Source organism: Grus americana, chromosome 31 (genome assembly GCF_028858705.1).
Source record: "Grus americana isolate bGruAme1 chromosome 31, bGruAme1.mat, whole genome shotgun sequence".
NCBI lineage: Eukaryota > Metazoa > Chordata > Aves > Gruiformes > Gruidae > Grus > Grus americana.
The window spans coordinates 209,096-229,971 of NC_072882.1; the positions used below are offsets into that span (position 1 = coordinate 209,096).

The window sequence follows — 20,876 nt, forward strand, 5'->3', positions numbered from 1 at the left end:
AGCAGGAAGGAGGCCAGTCACCCCCACCGCTGGAGAACCAGCACTCTTCGGCTACGTGCCCCCATGTCTCGGGGGGGCCCAAGATACAGAACCCAGGAGAGCAGCGAGGACCATGGCACAGGAAAGCAAAGGTGGAAGAAGGGATGGGCAGAGGCGGGAATAAGATGCAGAGGTGGAGCAGCAGCGCAGGCAGGAACTGAGAGAGGTCAGAGCAGGGGCTGGAGCAGACTCACGGCAGCGGCTGTCCTCATCAGAGCCGTCCCCGCAGTCGTCTGCCCCATCACACACCCAGAGCTTGGAGATGCAGCGGTGGTTGTTACACTCAAACTGCACGGGGTAGCAGAACTTGTCTGGGGGAGGATGAGAGGAGGGGTCAGAGCTAGGGCAATGATGGGGGAAGGACACAGCAGCAGGGCACAGGCAGGCTGGTCCAGCCAGGCTCCAGGGTTGGAGCCCAGGGTGGTGCTAGGGCTACTGCTTGCCCAGACGTGGCAGTGGCCACATCCCATGCTGATGGGCACTGCAGCTGCAGGACTGGTGTGGGATTCTCTGCTCTGGAACGGGGGAGGTTCCTCAGCACTGCTTGGGGTTTGTTCAGGGATGTTGGAAGTAAAAATGTAACTCAAGTGAGCTGTAACTGGCCACCTTCAAAATGACCATGGACACTTGTGCATGTGCTGACCAAATAAACGCACCAGGACACTTGCTTTGGTCAGTTAAAAGCCCAAGCTTGTGGAACAAGACCACAGAAAGGGAAGAATCTGGAGTCTGGTCCTTGGCAGAAGGATGTCAGAGAGGAGAGGGTCCTGCCTCCCCTCCAGCATGCTTCGCTCGCCGCCCCGTGCTATCACCCCAGAGTCCCTTGCTCTCCCCACCCTGCCGCTCACTGCAGTGAGTCTCGTCTTCTCCATTCTCGCAGTCATCCTCTTTGTCGCAGGTCCAAGTCATGGGGATGCACCTCCCGCTCGGGCAGGCAAAGTAATTGGCTGGACACTTGGGTTTCCTCCCACCTGGTTTGTGAAGGAAATGTCAGTAAGGGTGGTGGCGTGGACACGTCCTGCCTCCTCCCAACCCAGAACTGCCTGACTCCAAAGGATTCCTCCCCCAAAAGCCCTCTGTGATCCCACATCGACCAGCTGCAGAGCTGCACAGGCAAAGGATGATGGTCCCAGTGTGCAAATAAAGCATCCTCCGCCCAAACAGACCCCAAAGGGGAGCACCCAGTCAGAGGTTTCCTCTCCCCGCTCTCACCTGGGCAGTTGCGTTCATCTGAGTAGTCTCCGCAATCGTTCGCCCCATCGCACACCCAACTTGGAGCATAGCACAGAGAGGTGTGTTCACACTTCTGGAACGTGGTACCCTTCACTCCCAGCTTGAAATAGCTGCTGCAGTCAGTGGCGGCTGCAAGAAACCACACCAGGAGCCCCAGGTGACCGGTGCTGCTTGCCGGCGGCACAGCCCTTCGGTCCAGCTCCCACCGCACAGCGTGAAACCTTGCCCTGCTGCTGCTAATCCTTCCCTCCCCAGAGCAGGGCTGAGCTGCCTCTGCCCCACATGTGCCCTGAGCTGCTGGGACCACGTTAAGTGCTTCTGATGGGCTGCTGGGTGGTGAGGTGCTAAGCACGGCATGGGCGCTGCTTCCAGCTGGCAGGCTAACCTGGGCTGGCCTCTGCTGATGGGATGGGAACCAGGGCCCTTCTCCCTCCCTGATTAAGTCCCAAAGACTGGAATGAGGTGCAGGGCCCCAGGCCCCTGCCCACAGGCACAGAGGGCAGGAGCATCACCAGAGCTACAGCAGGGCAGAGCTGGGGAAGCAGCAGGGAACACAGGACAGCAGCTGGGGCACTCACTGCAGTTCATTTCATCCGAAGCATCCTCGCAATCGATGAACTGGTTACAGCGGCTCGAATTCCCAATGCAGCTCCCATCACGGCAGCGAAACTCGGTAGCAGCGCAGCTGGTTTCTGCAAGGGGGAATCCCCCACAGTGGATGAGGCTGGGCTGGGGGGACCCAGCGCGTACAGCCACTCCACGGCCCCCACTCGCGTCGCGGACGTGCACGCACGCACATACACCCGCTTCTCAGCGCAGCTACGGACTGCCTGATCCTACACTCCCAGCTCGGGTTCCCTCCCAGCTGAGTCCTGGTGCCTCTCCGGCTCATGCGCTCTGCCTGGCAGCCTGAGCTCGTCTCCCGAGCTGGCCTGTCGTTAGCAGGCCTCGATGGGCTCAGGGAAGCTCCCAACCTTCCCTGTCGGTTCTGAACCAAGCAGACAGGCTCTTGCAGCTCTGAAGGGACGCTGCCCTTGGGGATGCTCGGGTGCCCTTTTCTCAGGAGCACAGGAGCCATGAGGAGCACCGACGCTGTGCCCTGCCATCGCCTTGTGTTCCTCCTGGGTGTCAAACCACTGTTCTCAGGAGGCTCTGGGTGCCACATGGCCATGCTTGGGAGTTCTTCCTCCCAGCTGTCAGGGAGCAAGCTTTACAAAGTGGTCTGTGGCACAAGCAGCACAAGTAAGATTTAGACCTTGACCGTCCATTAAGCCCTGGCTCTGCTCTGATCCTGTCAAGCTGAAGGTAACTCTTTCCTGAAGCCTCTGCCCCTGTCCCAGACAGCTGACTGAGCCCTGGCAAGGGCTGGCTGGGAGCCAGCCAGCCTGCTTACTATTACACGGCACTTCGTCCGAGTTGTCCCCGCAGTCATCCACGCCATTGCACCAGTAGCGGCTGGCGATGCAGCGCCCGTTCATGCAGTGCAGGTAACCCTTCTTGCACTTGCGGCTGCCTGCAAGGGAGGAGGAGGAGGTGAGCGGGAGGAGAGGGTCTGCGCCCCCGGGGGCCTCAGCTCCGCAGGGACCCTTCAGCAGGGGAAGAAACTACACAGGCAGGATTAGGAAACAGGCTCCCTCGTGCTGTGCTGGCAACGTTGTGGGGTTAAGCTTGGCCTTTGCCCAGCAGAGACCTCTGAGGAGCAAGGGCTGGTGTTAGAGGGAGGGTGCTGCAGCCCCACACCGGGTCAGCTCAAGGTGTCTCACTCTCCAGCCTGCCCCCCCGAAACTGGAAAAGACCTGGAGCCCTTAAAGCCTGGCCTGGCAGGCCCCATCTCTGGGAGGGCAAGAGGGACCGTGAGCACTTGAGGGACACAAGAAGACACCCAGGAGTCCTGGCTCCCTCTGCAGAGCAGAGCTGACAGCTCGAGCAGGGTGTCTGCACGTGCCAGGGTGTGTGTGTGTGTTTGAGCAAAGCAGCAAGAGGAGGAACCTTACTGCAGTAGGACTGCTTCTCGTCTGACTTGTCCTTGCAGTGGACCACACCGTCGCAGGTCCGGCTGAAGTCAATGCAGTCACCGTTCCCACACTCAAACTCGTCATGCACATTGCAGGTGGAATTCAGGGCTGCGGAGGGCGCGGGGAACGTCAGCTCTGCCAGACTGCGACTGGCCTCTCCTCCTCCCCTTCCCATCCCCATCAGCTCCCGCTTCCACCCCCCCTCCACCTTTGCAGGTGAAATCCTCCTGCAGGACGCGCTCGCCACGGCAGGAGCAGTTGACGTGTCCTTTGGGTGTGAGCAGACAGAGATCCTGACAGCCGGCGTTGTTCACCCTGCATGGGGACAGCTCACCTAGGAGAGATGGAGAGCAGTTACACCGGGGACGGTCTCAGCAGTCCCTTCCCCTTGTGCACCCTGCTGGGGACAGGAAAAGTCAGGGTTCCTCCCCAGGCTCTTCAGACAGGGCTATGGGGGATGCATGGGGTTGGGGGCCTCCAGACTCCCCAGATCTGGCAAGGAAGATGCCCTGGGAAGAGCACAAATGGGGCAAATTCTCTCTGTCTCTCTCTCTCTCTCTCTCTCTTCAGCCTGCACAGGCCTTGGCGTGAGGGTCCTGAAGGGGCAATGACCGGCCAGGAAGGAGGGTGGGATGGGTTCCCCCTTCCCCTGGCCTGCAGATGGGGTGGAAGAGAGGGGGGGCCAGAGGTCTGGCAGAGGCAGGGGTGCAGGGGCCCGTGGCGGTGAGGCTGTGGGTGCTGGGGGTCCTTACAGCTGTCAGTGTCGTTGGCCACAGCAATGATGCCCATGGGCTGCTGGGGGATGTCGACTCGCAGAAGCTTCATGTCAGTGCCCACATACTTGTTGGCTCGTTGCACAGCCCTGCGCACCCAGTCCGTCCAGAAGATGTAATCGCCATAGACAGCCAGGCCAAAGGGGTGCACAGGCTCCGATTTCAGGATCACCTGCCGGACATTGGCAAACGTGAGCATGAGGGAACCTGGCTGTGGGACGCAGCAGCGTCTGTCCCAGGGGAAGGCCCGACATCCCCCCGTGCCCCAGGAACAGCCCTGCTATTCTCTGACAACGCGCCAGCTCAAGTTTTGACACTCGCTGCTCTCCTCCCCATCTCTGCCACCGGGGCCAGGTCTGGACTCACATGGCGATGGGAGCCATCATATTCACAGCGTTCGATTTTGTCCAGCGTGGCATCAGAGAAGTAGATCTTCTCAGCCCTGTGGTCAATGGCCAGCCCATTGGGTGTCCGTATGTCCTGGTCAATGATGATGAGGACGTTGGCACCAGAGAGGGTGGCACGCATGATGCTGGGGTGCTGCTCGTTCCAGTTGGTCCAGAACATCAGGCTGGAAGGGGAGAGACACGCAATGCCTTTGCAACCCCCGCTCTCTGCCATGTACACGTTGGCTCAGCCCACCCCTCTGCTGCTGTGGGTCTTCCAGGGACTTTGGGATGGACGGGACATTGTCCCCACATAAAAAGGGGTGGGAGGGGGGTGAACGAGGCCCCTACAGCCAACTGGGAAACATGGTACCCCATGGTACCGGCCAGCCAGAGAAGGGGATGGGATGGGGTTTCCATCTTTGCTTTGGGGTGCTGAAGGACGTGTGGGCAGGGCACAGGGCCTTTCCTCCCAAGGGTCCAATTCTCTGTGCTGGGAACCAGTGCTTCCTCCCCAGCGAAGGGGTGTCTGCCTGGATGCTGGCCCTGGGACCACATGGACCCCCGGGCAGGCTGGCTGGACCACCGACGGCCACTCACTTCTGGCACTCATCCAGCACAAAGGCCCGGGGGTGATCATCCCCTGACATGGTGATCACTGTCTCCCTCTCAAAAGCCCCCAGGCGACTCTGGTCCACGGTGTGGCGGGTGATGGTGGAGGTGGTGTAGCTTGTCCAGTACAGCGTGTCCCAGCCGCGGTGGTACGCCAGCCCCTCCACTGAGCCCACATCTGCAGGAGAGGGGGACAGGCAAGGGTCGCATCCAGCCCATGCTTCTGCAAGGCTGCCCGGCTCACTTTGCACAGCCAGTGCTGACCGTGACACTCGGATATGGCTTCTTTGGCAGCCTGAAGTTTTTGCTTTTAATTACACCCCCCAAAAAAAAAATCCCTCAGAGACTCTGTCTGCTTGCAAACACCAAGGGGACTCAGCAGGGCTGGGCTGGTGTCTGTGCTAACAGGTGAGCTGAGACCCCAGGAGACTTCAGGGGCCTCCTGGGCAGACCTCTGCTACCAACCGGGTAACGACACTTCCTTGCAGGAAGGCTGAGTGATGCTCACCTACGATAAAAAGAGGACTTGAGCTCGGCTTTCAAGCTCGTGCTCTGATCATCTCCCCTGCGCTGGCCTGGCCTTGCTCTGGGTCCCCTGTCCCCGCAGCAGCGGCGCTGGGAAGGGGACGTCTCCCTCTGCCAGGGGAGAGCTAAGGCCCAGAGGCACAAAATGACAAGATGAAGACTCATAGCTGACCAAGGAGACCTTCCCTCCAGCTCCTAGGCCAGGAACTTGAACTGTACACCCATCCTTCCTCCCTCGTTAACGATCAGCAAAAGGTTTAATGAACCAGCTACGACAGATGGGCCCTGCTCTCCTGATCTCAGTGATAACAGCTATCCCAAGTGCCAAATGTAAATACACTCATTAGCGAGCACATCTATAACCCTTGCTGGAGGTGCTCCCTAGTGAGGAAGAGCAACAGACGTGGTCTTTTCAACTGCTGTAGGAGCCAATAAAACCAATCAAGTGCAAACCGAGGGCTGGGGGCGAAGACGGGGCCAGGCTGGCAAGGTTTGCTCAGGCTCGACAGGTTTGTCTTGGAAGTCAAATGCAAACACAGAGCAGATCCCAAGTTTGCTGCAGAGCCTTGTTTCTAGAGCAATGCATACCCATGTGCACGCCTGAGCCTCGTGATACATGCTCCTTGCTAGAACAAGCTCTGCAGGCTGCTCCTGACACTTGTGCCCTCTACCACAGGCTGCTGCCTCTTCCAGAGGCTCCGGTAGAAAGCTCACAGCTGAACCCTTAACAACTGCCTCTCAAAAACACCAAAAAACATTAGCTGAGGAAAGGAAAACAAGCCCTTGGGCGAGGAAGAGGTGGAGGGGGAGAACAGAAAAGAGATGTCTGAGGACAGACGCCCGCGGAGGGAGCCCTATGACACTCACTCTCCACAATGGTCTTGCGCCCCGTGCCGTCGTCATTGATCTGCTGGATGTTGCCGAAGTGGATGTCGCTGTAGAATATGCGGTTGCTGCCCTTGGAGCCGTAGCGGTAGTCGAAGGCCAGGGCGATGACGTTCTTCATGTGCTCCGCGTCCTCGAAGGGCTTGATGGGCGCATTGAGGTTGTTCTCATCTGACAGGTGGATGCTCTTGAGGATGGTGCGCTCCGAATACAGCAGGTAGCCATCGTAGTCCCGGCAGCTCACCCCATCCTCAGACAGCATGCCGTGAGCGCAGGCACACGTCCTCTGCCCGCCGCCCCGGAACAGGCAGAGCTGCTGGCAGCCCCCGTTGCTCTGGGCACAGATGTTGGTGCCTGGGGAGGAAAGGGGGGGATTGTTTGAGGGACTGGGCAGGCTCTGTGTAGGAGGATGCTCCCGCTCGGCCGCTTTTCATCTCTCCCCACTCCCAGAGGAAGTGGGTGAAGAAAAGGGCTTGGCCCACGGCACGACACAGTTCTTTGATGAGGACACAGTGGCCTGTTTGTTTCCATCCCCCTCCCCGCATCTGCCTGCCGTGGGAGCCCAGCCCAGGTGGCTGTCGGTGCTCGGCAGCACTGCACGAGGGGCTGCCACCCCACTCCGGGACGCACCCTTCTGCCTGGCCCGGTTAAAGACTTTGATGTCCTTGAGCTGCACGCCAATCCCTGTCCGCAGGGACACAGACTCGGTGGCGTTGTCCTTGTTGCCTCTTTTGATGGAGCCATTCGCGTGAGTCCTAAGAAAGGACAAAGTCACCGAGCATCCGACACAGAGCCCACCTCAGCAGCACCCTGCGGCAGGACCCAGCTCTGCCACCTTCCCCATAGCACCCGCCAGCTCCCCCCACCCTCCCACACAGCCAGTGCCTGGGGCACCCCCACCAACGCTGGGCCCTTCAGGCACCGTACCTATCGCTCCAGTAAATGTACTCCTCAAAGACCGACACCGAGAACATGTCCATGTTGTTGCTGGATAGAACGACCTCTCGGTTTTCACCTGTCTCCAGGTCGATTCGTTCAATCTTGTCTGTCCGGGCATCACACCAGTAAAGCTTCCCATCCTGAGGTGATGAGAAAGGATCCCAGTTAGCAATGGAGCAGTGTGCCAGGGCCCCACCAGCCAGGGCACGGCTGCAGGAACCCTTGGGGACCGTCCTCCCAGCTGGTGGCTGTACCTCATAGTCAACAGATATCCCGTTGGGCCAACTGATGCTGACGTTCACCAGCACCATCCGCTCGGTCCCATCCAGGCGTGACCGTTCGATGCGGGGGTACTGCCCCCACTCCGTCCAGAACAGATACCTGCAGGGGACAGCAGGGACGTGACCATGGGGCTGGCCAGAAGCAGCATCCTTCAGCCTTTTCGCCATTGGAGCGGAGGACAAACACCTCTGCTCCTCGTCCCTCTACACCAGGGCCTCAGTCCAGACTCCTGGTGATCTGGCAGCCTCCCGGCCACCACGTGCCCGCAGTCCATGCTGCAGCTGGGGAAAGGAGCGCTGCATTGCAGCTGGACACAGCCCAGAAACCAGCTCGTGTGCCAAGCACGTAAGGTGCTGTTCTCCATCCTTCCCCAGACCCACACGACTCTCCTCTCCCTGTGACTCTGTCCAAAGCTGGAGCTGGTCTGGGGAGGCTCCACTTGGATTTTCTGAGGTGCTGGCACCCACGAAGTCACAGGGAGCTCCCAAGAAGCTCAGCCCATCAGCAAAAGGGTGGTTAAACCCAGCTGGTTTGGACACCGGGGGCCTGTCCTCTCGTGTGGCAGGAGACCTACGAGTCCTTTTCCACTGCGTGCAAACTACACAGGTCTGCAGGGAGGGTGCCGGGGGTCTCCAGTTCCTGTCCACCCCCCAGATGATGCCCCTCTCTGAGCGGCTTTGTGCAATGTCTTACCCCTTCTCTGGATGGACTGTGATGGCCCGTGGCTTGTCCAGCCCCTGCGAGATGACCACATAGCGGAAGGACCCATTCAGCCTGGCCACCTCAATGACGTCGAAGCCCTGGTCCGTCCAGTAGATGTTTCCTGCAGAGAGGGGATGGTGAACACCAGCGGGAGCCCCGCTCCCCGCCTGCCCATCCTCTCCTCCCTGCTCCAGAGCCCCGTCTCACCAGCGATCCAGTCCACAGCGATGCCCTCCACACGGCCAATGCCATTGGTGACCACGTCCTCTCGCCACGTCTGGTCCCGCTTGGCCCGGCTGATGGTGCTCAGCCCCATGTCCACCCAGTAAATGGTGTCGTTCTCTGAGAGGGGCCAGGCAGGAGAGCGGGAGTCAGTGACCGCCTCTGGGTCACCCCAAGGGTGGGGCAGACCTGGGCTGAGCTGCACCCCGCAGCCCCGGTATGGGGACCTGAAACCCTCCCTCAGCCAGACGCTCTAGGGTAGAGCAGGAGGGTCTGGTGATGGTCCTTCTCACACTCCCCCTCCCCGACTTCTCCAGCCCTCTTGTCTCACTCCCAGCCCCCACGGCACCTGCGTGGAAGTCGATCCCCACGGCCAGAGAGGTCCCTGACACAGGCACGAGAGCATCCGACTTGTCGTTAGGGTCCAGGGGAATGCCACGGATCCCCTCGTGGACCGAATACAGGAGGAAGGAGCCAACACCTGCGACACAGATGCAGGGACAGTCAGACACATACTATAAATCACATCCTGTCCCTTCAACGGACAGCCATAACTCATAGAAAATTGTGACAGCAGCTCTGTGGAGGAGCACGAGCCTGGCAGGGTTGGTTGGGAGGGCTCGACCCTGCCACGACAGCAGCACCACAAGTCCCAGCCTGGGCAGACGGCCCAGGACAGCAGAGGGACAGGCAGGGCAGGGTTGAACTGTGGTGGCTGGACCTGCCGGCAGGCTGTGCGGCTGCCTGAAACATCCCCGCACAGGCAGCCCCTACGCCCACCTCTCAGCTGACGCATATGAGACGTGGGCTGGCAGCATGAGCGGTAGCTCTGCAGGCAGCCGGGGAGGTAGGGGGAAGGCAGTGCTGCCGGACACTGAGTGCTTGATCCTGCCCACGGAGCTGCGGTCGGGGGGTGACGTGTTTGCATGGGCAGCACGCGTATGGCACGCTTTGAAAGCTTTGCAGCACTGTGGTTTCTCACAGAGGGAGGGATGTCCCTGCTTTACTTTGGTCCCTGCACAAGACAGGGCTAACCAGGATGAACATAAGGAGGAGAAAACTCCTCTGTGAACAGGATGGGATGGCTTTCACCACCACACCGGGCAGGTGAAGGAGTGGCAAACCTTGTGGAAAGAGGGGAGGGAATGACCCACTCTAAACGGAGCATGGACATCGTCAGGGACAACGTTTCTGATAGCTTGGGCAAGAACCCGGAGAACAGCCACAAAGCCGCTCCTTGCTCGGCTCTGTGAAGGGGCTGCGTTCCAGTAGGCTCTGCCCAGACCTCCCCAGGGGGGCTGCAAACCCCGGAGCAGCCTGTTCAAGGGGTCCTGACCCACAGCAGGGCACAGGGGAGGCATGAGCAAGGCCTCTTTCCAGAGCCGCCTCCAGCCCTGAGCGCTGGCAAAGGCTCCGCACCGCATCTGGGTCAGGGTAGCGCTTGTTATTCAGTCCCTGCCCTGACCCAGATGGTGCAGCAGCTCTGCCAGCCCTCTCCAAAAACACCAAGAACATTTTGCACACAAACAGCCTTTGAGAGGCCCTGGCAGTGGCCGGGGAGCGGGGGTGCTCTTCCCTCCCAAGGGAGACAGGAGCAAACTGGGCAGGGACTGGGGATCTGCAGAGCAAACGCTGTGCCGGCTGCCCAGCCCCGTTCCCAGTGATTGCAGCAAGTCAGTGACCTAAACCCGCTGCCAACGGCAAGGGTTTCACCTCTCCTGTGAGGGCTCCCGCTGTGCAGTCCTGCTCCCCTCCTCCCGCTAAACCCAGAGCCCTCGGTGCCCGGGCAGCGTCCCCGTGTCACCTGCGCTCGTTGCTGCCAGCCCCTCACAGGGACAGCCTGTGTGAGGATCTCGCTGTGGCCCCCCCGAGCCTCCCTGGTGTCCCTCTGGCCCCCAGCATCCCTCTGCAGTGCTGCTGGGTGCAGGGAGGTGCAGGGCAGTCAGGAGGAGCCCGCACACGGCCAGAGCCGCTGCCAGAGCCAGCAGGTACCGGCCCCCTGCGCACCACGCCGGCACACAGACCTTGCTCGGCAGCACAGCACCGTGCAGTACGCAGCAGGCATGGCCTAGGGAGGCTGGGGGATGTCTCTGCTCCGAGGAGGGAGTTTGGGTGAGGGGATGGGGACAGGCACACTCACCTTCGCAGGACTGCTGCCCACTCTTCAGGCTGTAGCCTGCCGTGCACATGCAGGACCGGGACGTCTCAGAAGTGGGGAGACAGAGCTGTGAGCAGTCGCCGTTATTTAAGCTGCAGGGGTTGGATCCAGCTGCCATGGAGAGAAGGGAGGGTGAGGGGCAGCTGGGGGCTGGGGCACATCCGCCGGGGCTGTGGGCACCTGGGGCAGCCGGCTCGGGGCAGGTGCAGGAGAGGCGAGTGCTCTGCACCAGCCGGCAGGGACTTGGCGCAAGGGCCAGGCTTGGGCCATCAAGAAGGGATGGGATCAGCCGTCCACCCGGCCACCGTGGGTCAGACTCCAGCCCCGCTGGCACCTTGGTGGAGTGGACAAGTGGCTGTCCGGCCCTGTGGGGTCCCTGCCCTGGGACCACGTGCTCACCTTGCTGGATGCTCTCGTCGTACACCTTCATGTGCATCACCAGCGTGGTGCTGTTGCGTAGCACTGTCACCTCCGTCCCGTCCTTCTTGTTGCAGGTGCCCATCCTCTCGGAGGCCTGGTCAGCCCACCACAGCTTGTTGCCTGGAAGGAGAAGGCAGGAACTTGCAGTAGCTTTCCCCATCCCCTCCCGCCCCAGCAGCAAAGAGTGGTGGCTCCACACCAATTTGCATGCAACGGCCTAGAAAAAGGGGTCTGAGCTCAGTGTTTGGTGGAGAAGCATCTCCTCCGCAGCTGCTAGAGGTGGCAATGAGCAGGGCGGCCAGGAGAAAGGGAAAGGGCTTCACAAACCACCCACATCACCCTGCCAGCTCTCACCCATGATGGCCAGGGCGGTCGCCTTGCTCAGCTGACTCTTCACAGACTCGATCACCTCCAGGTTGCTGCCATCCAGGTTGCATCTGTTGATCGTGCCATTGCCAGAGCTGATCCAGTACAGCTTGCTCTCTGGGTAGTCAATGGCCAAGCCTGGAAAGCAAGGGACCGTCAGTGTCCAGGTGACACGCAGAGACCGTCACATCCAGGAGGTGTGATGGGACCGGCAGAGTGGATGGAGCAACGGAGAGAATGGGCACGAGAGGTCAGGGCAACCCAGCACAAACCAGCCGCCAGACCCCTGGGGAGCCAGGGCTGCCAGAGCGGGGGCTTGAGGCTTTTAGGGCCAGCAAGGGTGCCGCAAGGCGGGGTGGTACCGGGGGGTGCGGGGGTGGTCCGTACCAACAGGCCCTTTCTGGTTGGTGAAGAGGAGAGTGCGGTTGCTGCCGTCCATGTTGGCCACGCTGATGTTGTCCCCATCTGTCCAGTAGAGTTTCCTGCACCGGTGAGGGGACACTGAGCATGGTGGCTCCCACAGCCCCATGGAGAGCGGGGAGCTGCTGCCCTCCCAGCCCACCCAGGCTCTGCCAGCCCAGGCTGCTCCCTAAGCTCCTCTCCCAGCTGAGGCCAGCCCTGCGCTCCTCTCCTCTCTCACTGCACAGCCAGGCAGCCCGACGGCCTCCTCGCCCCTGGTACCGAGACCTGGGAGGGGGTGCCGTGTCTGTGAGCACCTGCGCAGCCCTGCCCAGCAAAGCCCCATGCACACCCAGATTGGCACACACTTGTGGGTGCACACTTATCCACAGCCTGTTCTCCTTCACGCGCATATGCGCGTGTACGGAAACACAGCCTGCTCCTTCACACGCGCCGAGAGGCACAGACCTCCTGAGCTGTGGCCCCGTCTCCTCTCACATACCTCCCACACGTGCTGACACATACAGAGAGCAACCTGTTCTCTCCTCCACTGCGCACATGCACTGTCACGCACACACACACGTGTGCCTGCACATACACCACCTCCGCCTTTCACACTCCTGGCCTGACCCCAAGCCCGCTGGCACCGTGTCCCACCAGAGACTCACCCCCGGAGGGGGTGAACCACCAGGCAGTGAGGCTTGTCCAGCCCCTGGATCACCGCGTTCTTGAAGGAGCCGTCCAGCCGGGCCACGTTGATCTGCTTCTTGTTGGCATCATAGCTGGTCCAGAAGAGGTTTCTGGAAACCCAGTCCACAGAGAGGCCATGAGCGTTGGGCAGGTCTGAAAGGCAATGCAGAAGGGACACCTGTTAGTTGTGAGAATGGGGCCCAGATGATGCTCACACGAAAAGCAAGGGTTGATCTCATGGAGCTGAAGCCTCTGGAGGGCTGGCGACTGCCCCACTCCAGCACCTGACGGGAGCAGCCACGCAGGGTGATGCTCCACACCCACCTGCAGAGACGACGGTCTCCACGCCAGTGCCGTTGATGAAGGCTCTTTTGATGGTCTGGGTGCGGACATCAGACCAGTAAATGCGCTGCTCCAGGGCGTCGTAATCCACCACTGTGACGTTGTCGATATCGGGCACCGTGAAGGAGATGATGTAGTTGTAGTAGGGGTTGTCGATGTCCACACCCCGGATCTCCATCTGCCGTGCGTACAGCAGGAACTTCTTAAACTCTGGGGAGAAGGAGGGGGCCAGTTGTGGGACCTCAGCCTGGTCTGCAGAGCTGACTCCGAAGCACCCGCTTGTCCTGCCCGCCCCAGGGTGGCCTGGGCAGACCCCTACCATAGCAGGTCGTGTTGTCCTTGTCCAGCTTCATGAGGTGGGGGCAGGCACAGGACAAGGTGCGGTTGTAGTTGATGAGACAGAGGTGGGAACATGGCCCTTTGCCTCCGTTGGCTTCACAGGGATTAGGAGCTGCAAAGAGGATAAGACTCAGTGATGTCCCTGTTCCAGGGGACATCTACCCAGGAGGCCCGAGAGCTGCAGACCTCCCAGACCCTACCTGCCCCATCAAGGAGCTCTGACCCATCTGCCTCATCACCCCAGGACACTTCCTTGCTGGGTGGCCAGCACCATAGCAGAGGGTGAGAAGGGAGAGCCACGGGGGTGGGAGCAGCTCCCAGGTGATGCTCTGAGCGGGTGTCGGCGCACACCGAGCGCCAGTGCCATCTCCCCGCCGTGCTCCCCCCGCCCCGTCCCACCACCTCTGCTTCCCCAGGCCTCACCCAGGGGCTGCCGGGAGGGGTGATACACCTGCAGGTCAAAGGGCTGCGTGTTGGTCCTCTGCACCACCGTCACATTGTGCCCTGTCCACTTGTTGGCCTTGGCCAGCGTGTTGGTGCGCCAGTCAGTCCAGTAGACCTCACCCCCGTACAGGGTGACAGCGAAAGGATGCGACAGGTACTCGTGTCCCCGCAGCACCTCGATATGCCCCGTCCCATCGTACAGGGCTGAGTAGATGGCATCTGACCTGCACCCAGCAGAGACAAGGGGTGAGAACAGGCAGACGGCTGGGCAAGGGGCACAGGCAAAGGCCAGGTCTTCAACCCAACAGCAACAACCCACAGGGTCTAAGCAGCCACCTCCTCTGCTCTGCTTAATGCTGCAGAGGAGGACAACTGCTGATTTACACCAGGGATTGCAGCCCCCGCAGAGGAGAAAACCCAGAGCAAAGGCTGGAACGTGTTGCAGATGCAAACAGACCCCGCAGAGCGGAGGCTTTCGCTCCCAGCCCAGCAGCCAAATAGCAGGACAACACAGAAGCAAAGGGGAAGGTGCCAGAGCTGGGAGGGACGGGGAGGGGGCAGCGGTCTGGAGGGGACGGAGAGGGGGAGGCGCGGGACAGAGATGGGCGTCCTGGCCCTACCTGGCATCGATCCAGAGGATGCGCTTCTCCAGGTAGTCGACGGTGAGCCCGTTAGGCCAGCCCCCCGAGCCTGTCTCTTTGTGGATGGTGCGTCGGCCCGCGCCGCTCATGGAGGCGGCCTCGATGCGGGGCAGGCTGGCATCCCAGTCTGTCCAGAAGAGGATCCTGCGAGGGACAGCAAGCAGGGATGCTCAGCATGGCGACACGGGGACACCAAGCTCTGCCTCTGAATGGGCAGCGTGGCGTGTGCCCAGCCAGGACTCTGTGGCCTGGGGTCCCCCACAAGATCCCAAAGGTGCCGACATCCGCTCCTGCCTTACCCATAGCGGGGATCCAGGGCAATGGCACGGGGATGCTCGATGTCCCCAGCCAGCAGCGTGGTTCGCATGGTGCCGTCCAGCTTGGCCACCTCGATCTGGTCCAGGTTGCTCTCCACCCAATAGATGTTGCCAGCGATCCAGTCCACGGCCAGCCCCTCAGGGGTGGCCAGCCCGTACTGTATCACCACCTCGAAACTGGTCAGAGCTGTGGGGCACAGCGCCGGGAGGGCTCAGGCTGGTGACTCCTCCCCGGCCCACCCACCCCCAGTCCGGAACAGCTCCACCCGGCTTCACTGGGATCGATGGCAGGGGGACACTTCCTCCCCAAATGGGGCCTAAACCCCAAAGGGCTCAGCCCCACATCTGTGGTCCTGGTGCTGGGCTCTCACTGCCCCCCCTGCAGGTGCCCCCTCCAGCAGCACTGATGGGGAGGGGGCCTGGCTTTGTGCTCCCAGCTGCTGGGCTGCAATTACCATTAGGGCAGTGCTGGGAATGCTAATTAACTCCTACAAAATAAGCAACTTTGGAGAGCAGAATGGGATCGCTCCAGTGGCCACACCACTGCGGGGTGCCAGCACCCTATCCCAGAACCGCACCCCCACCTTCCCACTCATCTGGCCCCTGCCAGCTTGCTCCATGCCCCTGGGGCTACACACCCCCATTCTCAAGCAGCTTTCCCCTGTAGATTTTGTCCTCCACCACATCGGTCCAGTACAGCGAGCTCTGGTTGAGGTGGAAGTCCAAGGCGATGGTGTTGCGCAGCCCGGGGACCAGGACGCTGTAGTCACCCCGGTGCAGGTCAATGCGTCGGATCTCATGGCGGTTGGAGAAGATGATGAACGGCTTGAAGGGGTCTGGGGAAAGCAAGGCAGGGTCAGAAGCAGGGCACAGACAAGGCAGGGGTGGTTGGCAGGGGCTGTGTAGGACCAATGACCCCCCCACACCCGTGGGTGGAAGGTGTCCCTGGCTCCTGGCCCCAGCCGCGGGATCACCCACAGCCCTGTGCCATAAAGGGCGGCTCGTGCCAGGTGGGGACAGCAAGGGGCCCACCATCAGCAGGCAGATCCCAGCCCAGGACCTGGCCATGCCCATCAGCACGGTCCTCAGCTCCGCTGCTGCTGCCTCTGAGTGCAGAGGGACACCCCCATCGCTGGCAGCTGCCAGCCCCTGCAGCCCACCGCACACACCCAGGCTCCGGCAGCTCTCGCCATCGGGCTCCAGCATCCAGCCCTCGTAGCAGGAGCACTTGACGTTGTACTTGTCCTGCTCGCACTTCTGGCTGCATTTGAGGTGCTTGGCACAGTAGCTCTGGATCTGGCAGGTCTTGTTGTCCGAGCCCAGCTCCATCCCCAGGGGACAGGAGCAGACAATGCCCTCGCCAGGGGCCACGGTGCAGTTGTGACTGCAGCCGCCGTTGTTCAGGGAGCACTGGTCTGTGGGGAGAGGACGCACTCGTCAGGTCCTCATCCCGCTCCTGGCCGGGGGAGACTCCATGTCCTGGCACCCAGCTCTGCACTCACCACAAAGCTCGCCCTCGTCGGAGCCGTCTCCACAGTCGTCAGAGCCGTCACAGAGTTTTTCGGGGGGGAGGCAGATGGAGGTGTTGTTGGCGCAGGTGTGGGAGGGAGGTTTGCACACCAGTGACTCACAGTTCTCCTCGTCCGAGTTGTCCTCGCAGTCGCTGTCCCCGTCACAGACCCAGGCCTTGCTGATGCAACGGGCTGCCGAGAGGGGAGCGAGGAGGGGGCAGATGCTGAGGAGATGTTATTTCAGGCACTCGGGGGCCCGGCTGCCCTGGAGCTGGTGTCCCCCCACTGCCTCCCCTGTCCCCATCCCCACTGAGCCGAGGTTGGTCCCAGTCCAGTGGTCTACCCCCTCCCCTGCTCTCACCTGAGTCCTTGCAGCCAAACTTGACGTTGGGGTCACAGACGTGAGTGACCCCCTCACAGTTCTTCTCGTCACTGGAGTCCATGCAGTCGGTGTCACCGTCGCAGCGCCAGCGCATGGGGATGCAGAGCCCGTCCAGCCGGCACTGGAACTCGTCGGTGTGGCAGCCCCCGGGTGGGCGTGTGGCTGGTGGGAGGGCACATGCACCCAGTCACTGCCTTCACCCCGGGCAGCTGGGAACCAGGTGGGCTCAGGGGGCGTGAGAAGGACCGGCCACTCAGCCTGGCAGGGAAAGGGCCGGGGGCACCCAGAGGTGCAGGAGGGGGGTATTTTGGCACCCAGGGTGGGCAGAGGAAGCTGCAGGATTCCCTGCCTGCAAGGGGGATGCTCTGCTCGGGGGGGTTTTCGGCTCCCTAGGCAGGACAGCAGCAGAGCTGATGCCCAGGAGGGTCCATCTGCCGTGCTCACCTACCCCATCGCCCACTCACTCCCTCCCCCAGGGCAGGAGCTGGGTCCCCCCAGGGAGGATGCTCAGCAGCAGCACAGGGGCAGCCTGGCCCCACCGTGATCTGGGGCTCACCCTGGTTGGTGCAGTTGGCGTGAGTCTCATCGCTGTAATCCCCGCAGTCGTTGTCCCCGTCGCAGGTCCAGTGCACGGGGATGCAGCGCCCGCTGTTGCACTTGAACTGGTTGCTGGAGCAGGAGTGGCTGCAGCCTGCCTCATCGCTGTTGTCCCCGCAGTCGTTGTCTGGAGAGAGAAGGGGAATGGGAAGGAGCTCAGAGAGTGCCCAGCCAGCCAGCCAGGAGGGCTGGCGGAGGCACGGCAGGAGGGAGGAAGGCAGAGACCCCCCGCCAGAGAAAACAGCTGGGGGAAGCGGGGAGCGATGGGGATCGGACGGACCACGCCAGCAGACAGGACGTGGGGCAATGGGCAGCCCCTTGGTGCTGGTGGCGGGACCCCTGCAGGAGAGGCCGGGCTGAACGGAGAGCCCCCGGCCCCCGGCCCTCCCGCCCCCCACACGCTCGCCAGGCGCGGCCACAGCACCAGCAATGCACAAAGAAAATGAAACACAGAAACTGCATAGATCAGCCATGTACCTGGGGGAGGCTGGGAGGGCGCCCAGCGCCAAAGGGGCCGCTCCACTCCGGAGGGGGAGCGGAGCTGGGGGGGACAGTGCACGCCTTTACGGGGCACATCCATGGGGAGGTGGGCTGGTACGGCCAATTGGGGGGTGTCAGCTTGCCTGGAGGAAACCCCATCACCCGCTGCCGGGCAGGGGGAGCCTTAGCCTGGCGGTGCTGCGACACTGGCAATGTGGCCCCTCCGCCTGCCCTGCTGGCGCTGGCACAGGGCGCGGGGCTGGCCTGGCTTGCTGGAACCACCACGGGGCTCTGCTCCACTGCAGACACCCCGCCTGAGCTTGGTAAAGGGCCTTGTGCCTCCCTGTGCCTCCATCTCCCCCCACACAAGGCAGCTCATGACAGGCACGGGGACGGACAGTGGCACTGACGGCTGCCACGGAGCTTCACCAGCAGCCCGGCTCCTGCAGCCGCAGACCTCAATCTCTCCAGGCTCCACCAACAGGAGCTTCCTGAGCAACTCCCCTCGGTGAGCTGGGAGGGATGGCTGCTTCGCTCCCTGGCACCCTCACATCCCTCTTGCTGCTGGAGTGCTGGCAGCATTGCCAGAGAGCAGGGGGATTTGCCAGAGACCGCGGGGGGCATTGCCAGTGTCTGGAAAAGCAGCCCACGGGGCTTGCAGCACTCTGGAGGGGGCAGGTTTGGGGGTTGCATGGGGCCAGGTTGGGGGTCTGGTGCATGTTGATCTATGCACTAACCGGTAGGCTTTGGACAGTTCTTTTCGTCAGAGCCATCCCCACAATCTTTTTCTGAAACACAGAACCAACCAGACAGGAGAGTGGGCACAATGACAAACAAAACAACACAACACGGCACACGCACAGAGAGCGGCACAAAAACACGCCGACGCCGGGACTTGAACATTGACATGGAGAGGGACACAGAGAGGCTGTGCAGGCACAACGAGAGGCCTGGGAGGCGAGACCAGAAGCAGTGGAGGGTGCTGGGGGAGCCCGGGGCAGCTGGGCTGGGAGCCCTTGGTCACTGCAGCTCCTGCCCCATGGGTGCCTGGCAAGGCTCTCAGCTGCACGGAGGTGCTCCACGCCAAGACCATCGCTTTTGTGAGCATCTGGCTGCCAGCACTGGTGGATCCCCGGGAAAAGAGACCATCCCTTGGCAGGGACAGCTAAGAGGTGGGGCTGCCCCAGGAGGAAGAGGCCACTTGCTCAGGAAGACCCCAGGGAGAGCCCTGCACCTGCAGCTCCCTGCTAACCCCCTGCACCAGCACATGCACTCTGCAGCTCTGAACATGCCTCATCTGCTCTGAAGCCACTAATTAAACCTAACGATGCAGAGCTGCTAGGAAGACCGAAATAAACCTGTGTGGAAGGAAAGCAAACCCTCTCTCCCAGGCCTAGCCCTGGAAACAGATCCAAGGCCAGACCTGAGCTCACAGGGAGCCTCTTCTGCCTTCCCTGGGGCTCCAGGACCTGGCTCAGCCCTGCCAGCAGCACAGGCCACTCCACACTCATCCCAGGCACTGGGGCAGAGTTTTGGCCACCTTGCAAAGAATGCCAAGGTCTGCTGAAACGATCCCTGCCAGGCTGTTCCTGCAACACACGCTCCCCCAAGGGCAGCCAAGGAAAATGCAGGTCTCAGTGTTGCAGGACGTGCTTACAGCCTCAGCTAACGCCTCCTCCCTTCAGGGCCTGGGCTCTGCTGTGTAGCACAAGGCTGAGAAGTGGCTCCTTGCCCCGTGCCAGGCTGGCACCCCTGCGTCTGATCTCGCCATCCCTGGCTGTGCCCGCCTTGGCAGCTGCAGGGCCGTGGTCCTTACCATTGTCACACCGCCAGTTGATGTTTATGCAGCGCCCATTGTTGCAGGTGAACTGTGTCAAAGGGAAGCAGGTCGGGTAGGCTGCAGAGGAGGCAGAGGTATGATCAGCATTGGGGAGACACCCTGTGCCCCAATCCTCACACCCAGTCCCACCGGTGCCTCTGCCCTGCACTGGGGTGAGGACCAGCACTCCCCCAAAAGGCCCTGTGCTCCCAGTGCTCCCCACCCCAGCTCACCGCACGAGGCAGACTCGTCGGAGCGGTCCCCGCAGTCGTCGTCCAGGTCACACGTCCAGGAGATGGGGATGCAGCGCCCACTGGCACAGGAGAACTGGTTGGGGGAGCAGGTCCGAGCTGGCCCAGGGAGAGACAGACAGAGCTTTAGTAGCTGGTGGTGCCTTGCTTTGCTGGGGGAAATGTGGGGAACAACCCCCCAGGGCTCCTGCGAGGCACAGGCGCAGAAGTCAAACTGGCTGCAAGGTGGGCAGCAGGGACGCACGAGGCCCCAAAACCTCGGCCTCAGCCCTGCAGCAGGCAGGGAACAGCGCAGGCTGCAGCTCAGCATGGCGGTGCGAGCTCTCTCTCTCTGTTCCCTGAAGATGAGGCAGGCTCCTCACCTGAGCAGGTGGAGTTGGACTCATCCTCATTATTCCCGCAGTCATTGTCCCCATCGCAGAGCCAGCGGTTGGGGATGCAGCGGTTGTTCTTGCACTTGAAACGGTCCGAGGGGCAGGTGTGCTGGTCTGCAGGGGAGACACACGCTCAGGACCTGCCCGTCTCCATCCCACCCCCATTCCTCCTCCACATCTGGTGGAGAGAAAAACTGAGAGAAAAGGGCAGGGAGCCTCAGACAAACGGGGTATCCAGCATCCTAATCACCATTTTCCCCCTCAGCCCCTCGAGCCTGCTCCCCTCCTAGAGCTGGGGAGGGGACACAGGGGCCCCTGGCTGCCTAACCCCATCGCAGCCACTGGCCCCACATCTGGGGGAAGCTTAGCCCGAATCCTGCTGCCCCAGGTGCATGTAAAATGCTATCCCGCCGTGCAGGAGACAGCTACGCACGGCAGAGCTCGGGGGCTTCGTCACTGTTGTCCAGGCAGTCATTGTCCCCATCACATTTCCAGCGCTCCTGGATGCAGCGGTTGTTCTTGCAGGCAAACTCCCCGGGCTGGCACTGTGGAGGGGGGATGTAGGACGGGTTTGCTGGCAGGGGAAAAGCAAAAGGAGGGGATGATTTTAACCAAGCGACCAAGTGCAGAGCAGCAGCGAGGACAGTCCTGTGTCCCCAGGCTGGCAGGATGTCTACACGACTGCCCAGCACCCCTGCAAGCGTACACAGACGCTCATGCCCACATGCACCTG

The 20,876-nt window shown here is 61.6% G+C and overlaps 1 protein-coding gene across 5 annotated transcripts in view; it reads right to left on the bottom strand.

Moving 5' to 3' along the window:
* LRP1 (LDL receptor related protein 1) overlaps positions 1 to 20,876 on the bottom strand; it is a 183,774-nt gene that overhangs the window by 18,147 nt on the left and 144,751 nt on the right. For 2 of the 5 annotated variants that reach the window (XM_054807279.1, XM_054807285.1), the window contains 37 exons: positions 20,577 to 20,717; positions 20,132 to 20,257; positions 19,752 to 19,868; positions 19,516 to 19,596; positions 18,437 to 18,487; positions 17,179 to 17,346; positions 16,602 to 16,784; positions 16,232 to 16,432; positions 15,899 to 16,144; positions 15,368 to 15,565; positions 14,712 to 14,916; positions 14,392 to 14,556; positions 13,751 to 13,995; positions 13,308 to 13,439; positions 12,971 to 13,198; positions 12,625 to 12,799; positions 11,945 to 12,039; positions 11,546 to 11,695; positions 11,171 to 11,311; positions 10,754 to 10,882; positions 8,963 to 9,094; positions 8,599 to 8,733; positions 8,383 to 8,512; positions 7,662 to 7,788; positions 7,396 to 7,547; positions 7,099 to 7,223; positions 6,451 to 6,822; positions 5,047 to 5,236; positions 4,427 to 4,631; positions 4,040 to 4,232; positions 3,496 to 3,621; positions 3,267 to 3,395; positions 2,666 to 2,785; positions 1,851 to 1,964; positions 1,252 to 1,401; positions 876 to 1,010; positions 234 to 350 (listed from right to left, as the gene is read on the bottom strand). In XM_054807279.1, coding sequence (XP_054663254.1) covers positions 234 to 350; positions 876 to 1,010; positions 1,252 to 1,401; positions 1,851 to 1,964; positions 2,666 to 2,785; positions 3,267 to 3,395; positions 3,496 to 3,621; positions 4,040 to 4,232; positions 4,427 to 4,631; positions 5,047 to 5,236; positions 6,451 to 6,822; positions 7,099 to 7,223; positions 7,396 to 7,547; positions 7,662 to 7,788; positions 8,383 to 8,512; positions 8,599 to 8,733; positions 8,963 to 9,094; positions 10,754 to 10,882; positions 11,171 to 11,311; positions 11,546 to 11,695; positions 11,945 to 12,039; positions 12,625 to 12,799; positions 12,971 to 13,198; positions 13,308 to 13,439; positions 13,751 to 13,995; positions 14,392 to 14,556; positions 14,712 to 14,916; positions 15,368 to 15,565; positions 15,899 to 16,144; positions 16,232 to 16,432; positions 16,602 to 16,784; positions 17,179 to 17,346; positions 18,437 to 18,487; positions 19,516 to 19,596; positions 19,752 to 19,868; positions 20,132 to 20,257; positions 20,577 to 20,717 — 5,829 coding nt within the window. The remainder of the gene's footprint in view (positions 1 to 233; positions 351 to 875; positions 1,011 to 1,251; positions 1,402 to 1,850; positions 1,965 to 2,665; positions 2,786 to 3,266; positions 3,396 to 3,495; positions 3,622 to 4,039; positions 4,233 to 4,426; positions 4,632 to 5,046; positions 5,237 to 6,450; positions 6,823 to 7,098; positions 7,224 to 7,395; positions 7,548 to 7,661; positions 7,789 to 8,382; positions 8,513 to 8,598; positions 8,734 to 8,962; positions 9,095 to 10,753; positions 10,883 to 11,170; positions 11,312 to 11,545; positions 11,696 to 11,944; positions 12,040 to 12,624; positions 12,800 to 12,970; positions 13,199 to 13,307; positions 13,440 to 13,750; positions 13,996 to 14,391; positions 14,557 to 14,711; positions 14,917 to 15,367; positions 15,566 to 15,898; positions 16,145 to 16,231; positions 16,433 to 16,601; positions 16,785 to 17,178; positions 17,347 to 18,436; positions 18,488 to 19,515; positions 19,597 to 19,751; positions 19,869 to 20,131; positions 20,258 to 20,576; positions 20,718 to 20,876) is intronic. The other 3 variants (XM_054807282.1, XM_054807284.1, XM_054807283.1) reach the window with 3 other exon arrangements.